Source organism: Lynx canadensis, chromosome C2 (assembly GCF_007474595.2).
Source record: "Lynx canadensis isolate LIC74 chromosome C2, mLynCan4.pri.v2, whole genome shotgun sequence".
NCBI lineage: Eukaryota > Metazoa > Chordata > Mammalia > Carnivora > Felidae > Lynx > Lynx canadensis.
In genome coordinates, this window is record NC_044311.2 from 62,199,401 (window position 1) to 62,214,279 (window position 14,879).

Sequence of the window (14,879 nt, forward strand, 5' to 3'; positions counted from 1 at the left end):
ACTGAACAATGTTCCATTATCTGTATATGCCACATTTTGTTTATTTATCCATCGATAGATACGTGGGTTGCTTCCAGTCTTCAGCTACTGTGAACAATGCTGCTCTGAACATGAGTGTACAAATATCTCTTTGAGACCCTGCTTTGAATTCCTTTTGGGTATCTCTCCAGAAGTGGGATTGCTGGATCATATGGCAGTTCTATTTTTAATTGTTTGAGGAACCTCCATGTTGGTTTCCATAGTGCCTGCACCAATGTACATTCCCACCAGCAGTGCACAAGAGTTCAAATTGCTCCGCCCTTTCATGAGTCTTTGTTGTTTTCTGGAATTTTTTTATAGTAACCATCATACCTCCTTTTTCTAAATACATGCTGCCCCAAGGACAGTCTCTTCTATTCAGAAATGGGTTGTGCGAAATATAACAGACAATTAAATCCTAGCCTAAATCTCTTGGGGAAGAGCTGGCTGGCTCTCCAAACTTCTTAACTGCACTTGCTTCTACATTTGCTTTCTCTCATGATGAGTCTGCTAACGATTTTAGAAAGGGCTTAATTCATTCCATGTTAATAATTTCAAAATGTAGGTTTGGGGTAAATCATTTTTTTTTTCCAAAAAGGGTAAGGAGGAAACTCAAGCCACCTGCTACGAATTTGCAAACAAGATTACTCAGGCTCTTCTCTTGCTAAGGAATCATTTAGGATCATTCAAAAAAGCACTGGTATTGCTGGTTTGACTTGAGATAACCTGAATAGAAAAAGCTTGGAACCTAGTGCTTGGCACTCACCTTCCAAACTCTTTACAGCCAAGACTCAGACGCCTAAATGTCTCCCGGGCACATTTGCATCTCTGACAGCTTTACTCTCTGTGGGCACATTTCTTTGATTTGGAACATTCCTTTTTGGATTTTTGTTAGCTGTGCTTCAATCAGGAGGTCTGAGACTCTTAGCTAAGAGTGGGATAAGGAGCCAGACACCCCTGGAATCTCAGCCAGCCAGTTCCCAGCCTATTAACTTTGAGCGAGGTCCTCGAACTCTCTGAGATCCAGTTTCCTCATCTGTGAAACAGGAGTAAGGCTGCCTGCTTCAGGCCTTCTGGGATGACTGAGGTAACGGATGTGCATATTTTCAGCGGGACATTGACATAACAGGCAGTTAAAAATGGATAACTCATTTATTCTGTACAGAAATGAAAGTGGTTGATGGTCATTATCTGAAAATAAAAAAACCATGAATGTGCCTATTCTTTTTATTTATTTATTTATTTATCTTTGAGAGACAGAGTGCGTGAGCAGGGAGGGACAGAGATAGAGGGAGACAGAATCCCAAGCCGGGTCCACACAGCACAGAGTCCGACGTGGGGCTTGAACTCCCAAACCGTGGGGTCATGACCTGAGCTGAAATCAAGAGTCAGTACACTTAACCGACTGAGCCACCCAGGCAGCCTTCAATGTGCCTACTGTTTAAATGTGCTTTCTTAACTGTCCTTAAATTTTTTGAGAGCTCTCAACAATTGTACTGAATAGCTCGTATCTTCAAAGGGCTAAGCTTTATTTTTCAAAGATACGTATTTGTTCAGGAACTATCTATTAATATTTTTTTTGTAGAAAATGTCCATGTCTACTTCTGTAAAGTCTAGAGTAGATTTCCGTTACATTCTAAAACTTTTCTCTTAGTATAATGTTTGTGTATGTGTGTCTGTAGATTCATATGTGTATACACATATATACATAGACACATGCATATATTGTGTTTCCTTAATTCCTACCATGAAATTTATAAATGCCTTGCAGGTGTCAAAGTTTTAGCAAAGATTTCCAAAACTGTATTTTGATTTTTGACAGTCACAGAAACCCAATGTGGCAGCAGCAGAAGCAAGTGTTATTACCCGGGTTTCATAGATGAGGTTTCGAGAGGTATGTGACTTGCCCGAGACCTCAAAGCCAGTGAAGCAGTGGACCCCGACCTCAAACCCAGGCCTTCAGTTTCCAAATCCAATATTGTCTCCACCATATCTCACCAGCCCCCACAGGGGCACGTGGTGCAGGACTGCTGGCGAAACAAATGGAGACAACAGCAGAAATGTAAGGCTTGAAAGCCTTTTTGGAATTTGGAGCCACTACGTATTAGCAAACAACTGAAATGTCATGCTCGAAGCCTAACAAAAATTTAGTAGCGTTGAGAATATTCAAATTGGTTCAGAATTTATAGGTATATTCTTTAGAACAAAGGAAAATGCACAGCATGTTCCAGATCTGTGCTTTTCTTATGTCCCAAGTACTAGATCCTTCTTTTCCTTTTTTTACAGACCAGATTTATAGCTTAAGCAGATTTCCTGAATGCTTTTTTGTATACATACTTTATATTTAAAAAATTAACATTTATACCCTATATATCTAATTCCTATGCTACTGACATTTAGAAAAGAATGTGATTCTCTTTGTATATGGCATTGTGGCTAAGAATGCGTAAATGAATGAAGAAATTAGTCTGTATCTATTTCCATGTGTCATACTTATTCTTCAAGCCTTGTTAAAACCTCTGCAGTGAGCCAAAAATGAAATTTCCATATTTTAAAACAATTGGCATTAGATTTAAGGAGCAAGACCAATTCATAATTGCTTCCCCCACTGGAGAATTTATCATATGGATATACCACTCTTCACATCCCAACCATATATGTACACATATGAACACACAAAAACCATTTTGTGCATGGAAATTAAAATACCATTGCTTACATTAGTGAAATGCAGGAAACCTAAATTTTCAACAAAATTGAAATGGTTGAAGAAATTATAGTATATCGAACTTGATGGACTATGGGGCAACTGTTTATTATTTTGAACTTGTAACAATACGTATTGACTTTTTTTTTTGCCACAGTAAACAAAGAACATTATGCCTACACTCTTACTATAACTATAAAAAATGATATTTTGCATGCAAAGACTTAAAAGAAACATGGAAAAGTTAAAAGGTTTTTTTTTTCCATCTTGTGAATTAGTTAACAGTGTTTGTGTAATTAAAAACAAAATTTTAATTTTGAGCCTGAATGGCTCAGTCAGTTAAGTGTCTGACTTCGGCTCAGGTCATGATCTCACAGTCCGTGAGTTGGAGCCCCTCAACGGGCTCTGTGCTGACAGCTCAGAGCCTGAAGCCTGCTTCGGATTCTGTGTCTCCCATTCTCTCTCTGCCCCTCCCCCACTGTGTGTGTGTGTGTGTGTGTGTCTCAAATAAAAATAAACTTAAAAAATTTTAAAAAAATAAAAATAAAATGGGTGCTGTGGACATGTAGTAAAACCAGGACCGTGTGGTGTCGCACATGAGCCCTGACTTTGCTCCACAAAGAGAAAGTTCGGAAGAATGAGTCAGTGATATCCCAATTCGTGGTGGGTCAAGGTCTATTCCTACATCATCTCGAAACAATACACACATGCTCTACACTCCATGTATCTCCCAGGGCATCAAGTCCCCAGATATCTTTAAATCATTCGATCCCTAGAGAAACTACAATTGCACAAGGAGGGAAAATATCACACAGTGGGAAAAATAACCATTTTTGTAAGTCTTTATTTTTTAGTTGCTCCTCCCATAGTAATGCACTGAAAGGCATAACAGTTTATATTGTACAAAGCATTTGAAGAAAGTACCTCAACTTGCCGATTATTTCAAAATGAGATTACAAACAAACAAACAAACAAAAAAAAACAAATCTGGTTCTTCAATAAAGGGCAAAATAACTGAATACAGTCTGTTATTTACTTCTCTCTTTTAACATAAGGTCTGGAACACTTCATTTTACAAATAGGATTAACATGAACATAACATCGCACAAGCTTGCAGACGACCAGCATAAAATATGGGGTACAGTTTTTAATTAGAAGAATCATGCTTTCATGAAAGAAATTATAATCATTTATACAATTGAATCGATTTCAGTATTACAAAAACTAAGTTGCATCTATTCGTATTTAGCTCATTAAGAAGGAAAACAAAACAACGTCAAAAAAGGAATGTTAAGAAAAGCCAAACACCATTTGGCACTCCCACACACAGGTAGAGTCACCTTGGTCCTTGAAATTCAGAAAGGGGTGTGCCTCAGACGTCAGAAAGTAGTGGCTGACTGGAACAGTGCTGTTGTAATCAACAAACAATAGTTTGCCAACAAATAAATACATGGTACACGCAACACACACAAAATTAAACATTAAAAAACAGTGACATGATTGTCTAAAATTAAGATGTTATTACAAGGATTTGGCAAACATTTTATTAGTGTAGTGGTACAGCGGTACTGGTGATGAACAGGTTACTTCACTGACTGAACCTTTATGAGCGCTGAACATCCATAGTTTACAATATACACATACCCTTTTTCCCTAGTTTTAAACAATGTACTTAAGAAGGCAAACGTTAATGGGGAACAAGTACTCCCTGTTATCAGTTTCTATAATTATCAAGTGTGCATTTTATCCAACTACTTCTGTCTTCAAAGGGTTAAATTACATAAAACTTTAACAAAGAAAAAAATTAAATCTGTCATTGAAAGCAACTGTTCCCAATCATGTGTCAGGTGATCTTGTACAAAAAAGAATTCAGTTTCTATGGAGTGTTCATTCGTGCCAATGCCGCCATCCCCACAGCCCTCACACCCACCCACAGCCCAGGGCAGGGCAGACGAAGACGCCTTCTGCCCAGCAAGTTGCTCATTCTCACTGAATCACGTTAAGTCGCATTGACCTTCCAGAAGTCAGCAGCTGCCTTTGCTGTGCAAAACAAAATATCGAGAATAAATAGTTTCTTTTTTTTTCTTTCTTTCTTTTCCTTTCTTTTTCTTTCTTTCTTTTTTTAAGCATTCAGTTTAAGGTCACCAGACTTTAAATGAGTGACCCTTCAGGTTTCTAAGGCATTCTGCTCAGCAGTCTTTTAAATAGTCCTAGATGAAAGAGCCATGCTACTGTTGGACTTGGTCCCACTCTGGTCGACCTTGGTAATGTCATACGTGGCTTATGGACTGGATGGCACTGGATTCCGCAGCAGCCCTTGCCATACTGTGCCACACGTTGGAAGAACTGTGGGATGTAGAATGGAGGGACTCCTTGTCGGACAATGACAACATCATAGCATATGCCTGGGGTGAAGAAGAGAGACTTGGTAAGTGGCATTGGAAAACATCACTTTCAGTTTGAAGAATATTGCTGGTGAGTGTTAGCAGAAGAAGGGACCCGGAGTAGGAGCACCCCTCATGGTATGTTTGGAAAAGTGTGGGGCGTTTTGTTCCTGTAATGATGTGGTGTTACTGCTGGCCTTCAGTGCCCAGGGGCCACAAAAGTATCTGCTCTCCAGGACAAAAAAAGTGAATTATCCTGCCTAAAATGTCAACAACGCCTCCACTGAGAAACATGAGTCATCCCCCCGCCCAACCATAGATACGGTCATCCATCCACTCTTCATGCCCATGTTCAACGCACCAAAAATATTATTGTGTGTCTATGACCAAAACCACAAATATGAGCAGGGCACAGACCTGCCTTGACAGCACTGGGGTCTAGTAGAAGACACGGTCCTACCAACTCCTGCATTTTATAACTGAGAGCACTGAGATGACATGACTCGCCCCAAGTCACTCAACTGGACCAGTCACTCAACTGAAGGAGGCATAACTACAATGGATTTCTGCCCAACTTTTAATCCAGTCCTTTGTCTGTTTTCCCTCCGTGTTTGATATATTCAAAGCCGACACCCAAAGACCTTGAAAGCTAAGGTGGATCAAGCCAGCCCTACCACAACCTAAAACAAAACACAAGACCCAACAACATTCTAACCAACTGGTACTCCAGTGTCTACCGAGCATAAGGTGCATGGCGGTGTTCTGTGAAGAAGTGCTCTTTCTTCCTCATTATCATGTCAGTTCTAAATAACTGTTCAGAGAATCCCCCATTTGCTGCCAAGTAAAATATTCAAATGAAATGTTTGGTCTTGACTTGTGAGTGAACTTTTCACTGTTGATTTGCTATTGTTGGTCTCATCCATTGCTAAACTCACTTGTCAAAATGCTGCTGAAGTGGAATCATTAATGTCCTGCCAAAGACATTCCACTGTCTGTAAACAAAGACAAAATGCCTCTGTTGTTAAGCAGAATTTCACCTCTGAGAGTCATGCTGAGACATGTGGCCAGTCTGTGGTTTCTTCCGTAATCATGGCAATCAGTTAGAAAATCTGCCCTCATAGGCTGATTCTCATTTGCTGGGTCATCGCTCTAAATGTACACATTTGACTTCTATGTATGCAATTTGCCTTCTAGACCTCTACAAAATCTCAACAGATATATAAGGAATATTTCCTAAGCATCTATTCTGTGCCAGGCACTGTGCTAGGTCCTAGGGAATCAATGATAAAGAATATATAGTCCTTGTCCTTAGAAGTGTTTAAAATATGAGTGAAGTGAGCATTGAACTTCATTTTTATAATATACCCACTTTTAGAGATCAACATAGAGAATACTCTGAAATGGTTTTAACAAAACCCATTCTAATATTTGGAAAAATGAAAGGGAACATACAGAAAATTTTGGACTTCTGGCTTCTAACCTGCCTCTCTTCAAATAGCTGTACGACCTTGGGCAAGTTGCTTAGCCTTTCAAGGTCACTTTCTTCATATCAAATGGGGATAATAATAATAAAAACTTGCCTCCAGGGGCTGCGAAGGAATTACAAGCACTACAGAACATAGAGTGCCTGAAATAAATAGTACCTATTATTATGAAATTAATCTTTAGGATAGGGTTTTTCAAAGAGGATTCTATGCAGAATGCAGCCACTGTCGTATTGGTCAACTCTCTTGGATTCAATCACTATCAAAATCACAGAGTAAATACATGAATGTTTTGAGTAAGTCATCTATCTCTATTCAGATTCTGGAAAATAATAAATATAGAATACTGTCTTTTATATAGAATATAGAATAAATACTGCCTTTTGGTAATCAAAGGAAATAAACATTTTCATGCACAAAGATCAGTGCCCTGCACATACCTGCTAGTTAATAACAACTGAATGAATGAATAAAAAGTTTCATGAAATAATGTTAGTATGCAAAAGGGACTGACCCTTTTTAAACTGATATATATGACATGATCAAGTAATACAAAAAATATGAGTTAGGATTGCAAAACACTAGTATTTCTTGTGATGGTAAGTCTTAGTCCAGTTGGGCAGGGACTTTATGTCAAAATGCTGGTACCAAAATATATCACCTCTTTTATCTCTAGATTCTCTGACCCTTCTGTTTTCAACCATTTCTGACTATTTCAGGAATTTTTAGGTATTGTGTCTTACAATTATACGTATTTTAGATGGAATAATTAAAAGAAATTTAAAAACAGAAAAGAAAGCCTGGATCCCCCAGTATCTCTCTGATCAATTAGGAAGGAAGAATGGGATATCAAGTGTTTAAAAAAAATGCTAGCTACCTCTAATGGTTATCTGTAGGTAAAAATTAGATGTCTACTATGGCTGGTTTACTTCTAATGTTATAAATTAAAAAATATTTTTTTTATCTCCACTTAATCATAGAGCAGGAAGAGATCTTAGATACCTCCTCGATTCACCCACTTTCCAATGAGGAAGTGGTACCTGCAGTCATGAAGTGATGTTCTCAAGTTCACATAGCCAGCAACTCCAGTGCTGAGGTGAGGTGTTTTCATTTCCAACTCAAAAAGAACATGGTATCTTAGATTTTTGCCGAATTGACTAATATTTAAAAATTTATATCATCCCACAAGCACAGTGCTTTTCCCAACCTTAGTTGAGATATGACCACATTTGCTGCTAAGACCAGCCCAAATCAGCTGGTCTTAGGAAAGACCAGCTAAATAGGAAATCATTTCCAAATGTACAAGCCAATAGGGGCACATGGTTTGACACGTCAGGTTTTGATACCTCCAAAATGGGCTCGAGATCAGTTAGGCCAAAATAACCAACAAATGTGGTAGGAACAGGAAATTTCTTTTCTTTTCTTTTCTTTCTTTCTTTCTTTCTTTCTTTCTTTCTTTCTTTCTTTCTTTCTTCTTTCTTTCCTTTTTAATTGACCTAAATGAAATGAACAACCTGGTTGAGTGTGGATGTCAAGCAGAAAATACTGACTTCCTTTATTTTGTGATTAAATAATGAAGGCTATTTTAATTGGTATTTATGCATCCTTAAATGGATTTATTTTAGTTACCACAGTCCTGATTCACTCAATAAAAATTAATAGGCTTTATTTCCAAATCTGCCAGTAAGTTGCTGCAGACTTTTGGCAACTCATTTAATCTCTGATCCTTAGTCTACTCTTAAATGCTATAATTAGATAACTTGTTAATTAACTACACATAGTAATGGACCAAAAAAAAATTGAAGGCAGGATTCACTTTCCAGAAGTCTGAAAATATAATTAGGTTGACAAAAACTACAGATTCAAGCCAATTAGAAAACAATTCTGAGGTAATATATAAACAGGTGCAAACATTATGAACTATCTATACAGAAGTAAGGGAACAGCCAAGTAAAAGAAAAATCACCATAGGATAAGATTTGCCACCGAAGTCTCCGTGTAGAGTGCAGCCACGTTAATTGGTTAACCATTTTGGATTTGGTCATTGAGGCAAGATGTGAACATTTTGAGTAAAGCCTCTGAACCTGTTCAGATTCTAGAATATTGCAAAGAGAGAAACTAGCTGCCTTTTGGCATCAAAGGCACAATGTCACCATGATGCTGTACTGCAGGAAAATATGTACCTGTGACTTGGACTTTCTGTGTAACGGCTGTTTAAGTTCCTCCGGCACATGGGAAGCACTAAAAGAAGACAGCTCAGCTTCAGTATATTGATTATCTTCCATTTTCCTCATTTTGAGGCTATCTGTGAAGTGCCTTATATGATCTAGAGCAGAAAGTCCAGTTTTATATTCTTCCTCTTTATACCTAAAATGAACCAATGGGAAAGCACAGAGGGTTTTTTTTTCTGTTTCCGTTTGTTATCCAACAAAATCACTTTTCATCTGAATCTATACAGCTGTCAAACTTCATATTATATTTGCAGTATAAAGAAGCATGCATCCGTTATCAGGTTCTTCAAAGTGTTTACAAATATTGTACCTTAAAAACATACTTGTTTCAAGATTTTTCATAACTAAAGCACGTGTGTATAAGAGGTAAAGAGTTAAAGTCAATGATGTGAAATCAGCAGTGCAGTGGAGACACAATTTATAGGCTTATAATTTCCACTTAAAATAAAGCCAGTTGTGATAATATTTAGTCAGCTCCCACTACCCAGACGAAAATATAATATTCCTAAAAATTTAACTATTCGGTTAATTTTTTTTTTCCATTTAAAAACCTACCTGTATAGAACACATATATATCAAATTAGGTGAAATTTATCTCAATATTAGTTGACTTATAACACACCGGACTTTTGAATGAATTAGATAATGTTGATATCTCTATTTTACTTGGTGTTTTACAGGTAGGGTCTAAATAAATGACTGGGTACTCGTTTAATTTTCATTTATACATCTATCTCAGGTTAGAGTTTCCCAAACAGCAATGTATTTGCAGTCTTGTGGATTATGTTGATGGCCACCTTATTTTCATCTAATCAAAATGAACACAACAAACATGCCTTGTTAACTCAGCTTTGCTCTTATGATTCATTACTCATAAACTGCTAGCACCTGAAATGTTGTCCTCATGGAAAAACAAAGCGGAAGGAATTGCTGCCATATATGCATCTGCTCTTGCTTATTTACTAACTCACCTCACTGGAGACGTTTTGCAACTCATCTCCAGGGCACTGGCTTCTTCATACTCATCCTCAGGATTTCCTTCATGTAAATTGCTTGTCACGGGTTCTTTTCCTGTTTTTCCAGTAATATCATTGTCTTCGTCCTCCTCATCTAACAACACCTCGTCTTCTACTTCTTCATCATCCAGTAAATCTGAATTTTGACTGGTCACCAAAGCTTTCTCATCCTTAAAATGACTGCCGTTCATTCTTTCAAAAGCATAAAAAAAAGCAACAGGTCCAATTATTGGTTTCCTTTTTAAATGCGCAGCTAGCTTTCTTATCATGTCTTCCTAACTGTTTAGATTTCCAACACTTCCACAAGAAATTTTTATTGTTTATGCTTTATGGCAACCATGGGAAAATAATGTAATTTGCAAATGAGAAAATGAAGAAAAAAATAATTGGGTGATTATTCAGAGGATAAAGGAGCTTGTGGCAGAGCTGGAAAAACAATCTCAGATTCTTATTCCTTATCAGAGTGTTCCTGATAAATGATATTGTTATATATAATATAAAAAGCATACCAATGTTTGTTCTACAAAATGTCATCTAATTACCATAGAAGTGCCCACCAATTAAAATAATAGGTTTCTGGAAAATTCAGATCCCTGCAAAATAATGACCAATGCTTCAACATACATGCCTAAAATGAATCTAAGGGTTCAAAGAAAATGCTAAGATAGCTGCCAGGAACCAACCGGTATTTGTTATTTCTAGGTGATATTTGTGGTACATGCCACTTAGACATCCTGCTCAAACTTGGAAATGATTGAGAGCTCACTTATTTGTACTGTTTTCAAATTATCCTTGAAGGTCTGAATGTAAAAAGTTCCTTGTTTCCCAGAAGAACTTTGGGGTAGGAAATTATCTAAAAATGTAATTATGCAAATATCTTTTGAAGCTTACTTAGTATGCATGTCTAATATGATACGAAAGAATAATATTATCTTTTAAAAGTCATTTGTAATACTTTAGTTTCTGGTTGCAAGGACTGTATTATGTGATTCAAAAGTTTAATTATAAAAAAGAGTTTAATTACATAGAAGTCCCAGTTGAATACATTTGAGAGCATTTATAAAACGAAGACAAACTTCTCAGGCTTTAAAATAAACATGAAGAATGTAAAAATTGAATTTAAGTTTCACTGTAATATTTACAAGTCAAAATTAGGGGTGCCTGGACTGAGTCAGTTAAGCAACGGACTTTGGCTCAGGTCATGATCTCAGGGTTTGTGAGTTCGAGCCCTGCGTTGGGCTCTGTGCTGACAGCTCAGAGCCTGGAGCCTGCTTCAGATTCCGTGTCTCCCCCTCTCTCTGCCCCTCCACCACTCACGCTCTGTCTCTTTCTTTCAAAAATAAATAAACATTAAAAATATATATATATAAATAAAAGTCAAACTTAACTTGGTTTCAAATTGATTACAAATGCTTTGAACTACAGAATATCTCTTCCTAACCTCCTCTTTTTAAAGATATATGACCAGGGAAGTTAAAACACTTCCCCAAATTCAGAAAGTTTGTTGAAATTTAAGTTATTGCTACAGAAATGTATGATTTTCACACTTAATGGAACGATTTTTCAGATCATGGGAGATTAGGTATCAGCAATGTATCCATCACATTCCCATGTAACAAAAAGGAGTATAATTTAATATTTAGATTTTCCAGGGTAAATAAATAAACAAAACAATGTTGGGTGTGACAGATATACATAGTAAAAATCTTAAAAACAGTCATATTACCATTGCTAACCTTTTTATACAGCCAATCTCTTAACCTCTTTTATCAAAGAATGATGAAAACATGTTTTGCACAGACATAAATTATTAGTTTCCAGACATACTGCCAACTTGCTTGCTTGAATGGATTGAAACTGTTATTTTTTAAAAATGAAAGAAAAAGTAAAAGAACCAAAGAATGCATGGATGAAAACCAAAAGTAACAAAGCCAACATGATTAAAAAAAACTATTTGTTAATTATGCTTTCAAATGTGGCAATTTATGGGGGATAAATGATTCATCAAAAGTAGCCCCGATAGGAGTGGAGGGGGGTTAAATGACTCAATCTTCTTACTTCTGTGCTGTTTGGACATGTTGAAACCAGATGTTGCAGCTCTATGCAGGCTCACAAATTTCCAAGTAAGGGCTAGAAAGTCTGAAAAGGCATCTCAGAACCCAAATGGTGGTTTCTGTTCAACATTTCTTTTTGTATCGTGTATATTTCATTATCAAAATGTAATTTGGTAACTCTCTTACCTACTTGTTCTTACTACTTTGTATTTCTGATCATCTGCCTCCTCTCCCTCCTTCCCTCCTCCCTCTCTCATACTCTCTCTCTTTTACACACACACACACACACAAATGGGCAAGCAGAGGGAAAGATATGTCCAACTGCACAGTCATAGCTCTTATCAGACTTCTTAGAAGCTGGGAAGGGTCATGTAATAGCAGATCTTCTCTCCTTTTTCCATACACATGCTTTATACAAGTTGAAGAACAGAATTGGTCATATAATTTTGTTATCTTGGGAAATGATGTTTGTTTGAAGCTTACCTTAATGTAAAAACTACCTAAAATAATTATTTGACTCTTCACAGCATCAAAAAATAGAGGACACAAACAATAATACTTGTTGGATGAAAAGTAATAGAACTTCATTAACTAATTCCATGTGACATTAAAATTGACTATGTAACATCCTAATCTAATAGGCTACTGGATAGTTATGTTCAGAAAAATCTAGCTCTCAATATCAGATACTTAATTATAACTTACAGAAAAGAAAAATTAAATCCTGGGGTTTTGGTAAAATAATGTTTCATTAACATCACATAAAATGGAAACACTAGATAAATGTTAATTATCATTATCAGCAGCATTAAAATTTTTCTTTTTGAATTAAGCCATACACGCTTGACATTGATGATAACAAGAGGTAGCCAGGGCACCAGGTCACTGAAAACAAGGATGATCACACCCAGTGAAACAAACATACTGAAATTAAATGGATATTCATTCACCTGAGAGCATAGAGGTAGTGAGAGAATCTTATCAAGAAGTCTCACCTTATTTCTATGTAAAAGCTATTTACATTATTTTCAATGGGTGTTTTATATATAGATATGTACACATGTATACACACACACAAATGTATATACAGATATATATATTACACATACTGATAGATACACATACATATATACACACTGATAGATATACTCACATATTATCTGTAATATACATATGATATATAATAGTAACCACTACTGAATCAACTGAATCCCTGTGGTGGCCTTCCCTTCTGCTTGGCAAGTTTTGGTAAAATATTCTAATTAGTTATCAAGAGAAGCAGGGCAGAATAGTGGTAAAAGCATGGGCTCTGGAACCAGAGAGCCCAGGCTGAGTCCCAGTTATTAATTACTTATGTGGCCTCTGGCAAGTTATCTAACCTTCAATATCTTCATTCCTTCACTGATAAAATTCCATAGTAATGGTTGCTACCTCATTGGGTTATCATGATAATTAAATTCATACATGTAAAATGATTAAAAGAGCATTTAGTATTTAACCTGCACTAAATAAATGCCAGCCATCGGTGGTGCTCACCAAAGTGAGCACAGCAAATCTATTTGGAACGTATTGATTTTATAGAGTTTAAAAAGGAAAAACCCCGCTTTACCTCTCCTCTGTGTTCCTGGGAGACTGGCTGCTGTGGTTGCTGTTCCCAATGAAATTGCGAATTTCTGTGAAGTAAGCATCTTCTTTGTCATCAAGAATCGCGCCTGTACTTTCCAGTTCGGAATGAGGCGACGATGTGGCCGTACCTGAGGGGAGAGAGCCTTTTGTCAAAAAGACTATTATCAACATGGCAACTTATTTTGAACCTTGTTTCTTCTTCATCTGATCAGTGTTTCCTAACACAGGTTCTTTTGAATATTAATAATGGTAACATTAGGAGGCCAAAGTCTTCCCCAGTTACCACATACATGCCCATGAAAGTCCCCTGGAGAATATTTTGAACCACTGAAATCATGGGGTACAGTCTCCCAAAGGTGCTTCTCCCACAGTTTCCTCTCATTCCCACCGTGACATGAGAACATTGACATTCATATTATGAGGAAACAGGGTGAGGCAAATTATAAAGAGGCCTTAAATAGATTCTGCCCGAAGAAACTGTATACTCAGTCCTGGTTGCAATCAATATGTATTTATTGCTCCTGTGTTAAAGTACGTTACCAAAGAAAGACTGAAAACATGCTAAAAACTCTATATTCTGATTTAGTGGATGAAGCAGTGAGTAAAACTTGACACGCCAGCCCAGAGACTGAGGTGATACAGCATTAAGGGGACAATAAGGGATCTGCTGTATGTAGGATGATCTTCAGCTTCCTTACCTATAAAATTAGAATCACAATACCTTAACAAAGGATGGCTGTAAGGTTTTTATCAACTTACACATTTATAAACACCTTATATGTGGCCCAATTTCTACCAACATTTGCTTCATGCTGTTTAGCTTTTGCACAAGATATCTACAACCCAGTAGTTCACCATAATAGTCTACACATTCACGATAAGAGGTGAGACCATCTCTCAGTTGAATAACGTTAGAATCTGGGCCCACAAATAAATATTGAACTTGGACATGTTACATTTTTAACTCATTTAGTTATTTTCTAAAATACTTTTGATTAGAAAATTATGGGAGTATTCTGGAAGGGTGCATGTGGTTGGAAAGTGTCACCAGTTTTCTACACTGAATTAGACTTTTGTCTCTAAAATCCAGTATCTTTAGACCACAATCATTTGACTTTTGGCTTAGAGGAAAGCACACAGCATATAGTTCTATGTAGTAGCCACCAAATATCGTAAGCAATGTGCCTGTACCGGGAAGGAAGGATTAATCATAAAACAATTTTCTTAGGTAAAGATTACTACTTTGAACAACTTCAACTTTTTTCTGTTTTTAAAATCTTTTCTTCTGAACCCCATGCTTGCTCCTTTCCTTGCCCCCAAGTAATTTTCCTGATTCTCTAGAAACTATCATTTCCCCTG

At 36.8% G+C, this 14,879-nt stretch overlaps 1 protein-coding gene across 5 annotated transcripts in view; it reads right to left on the reverse strand.

Moving 5' to 3' along the window:
* Positions 1-3,549: 3,549 nt before the first annotated feature.
* MECOM (MDS1 and EVI1 complex locus) overlaps positions 3,550-14,879 on the reverse strand; it is a 560,629-nt gene continuing 549,299 nt past the window's right edge. For all 5 annotated transcript variants that reach the window (XM_030329665.1, XM_030329663.1, XM_030329661.1 and 2 more), the window contains 4 exons: positions 13,504-13,648; positions 9,796-10,032; positions 8,777-8,960; positions 3,550-5,130 (listed from right to left, as the gene is read on the reverse strand). In XM_030329665.1, the coding sequence (XP_030185525.1) occupies positions 4,996-5,130; positions 8,777-8,960; positions 9,796-10,032; positions 13,504-13,648 (701 nt within the window). In that variant the 3' untranslated portion in view covers positions 3,550-4,995. The remainder of the gene's footprint in view (positions 5,131-8,776; positions 8,961-9,795; positions 10,033-13,503; positions 13,649-14,879) is intronic.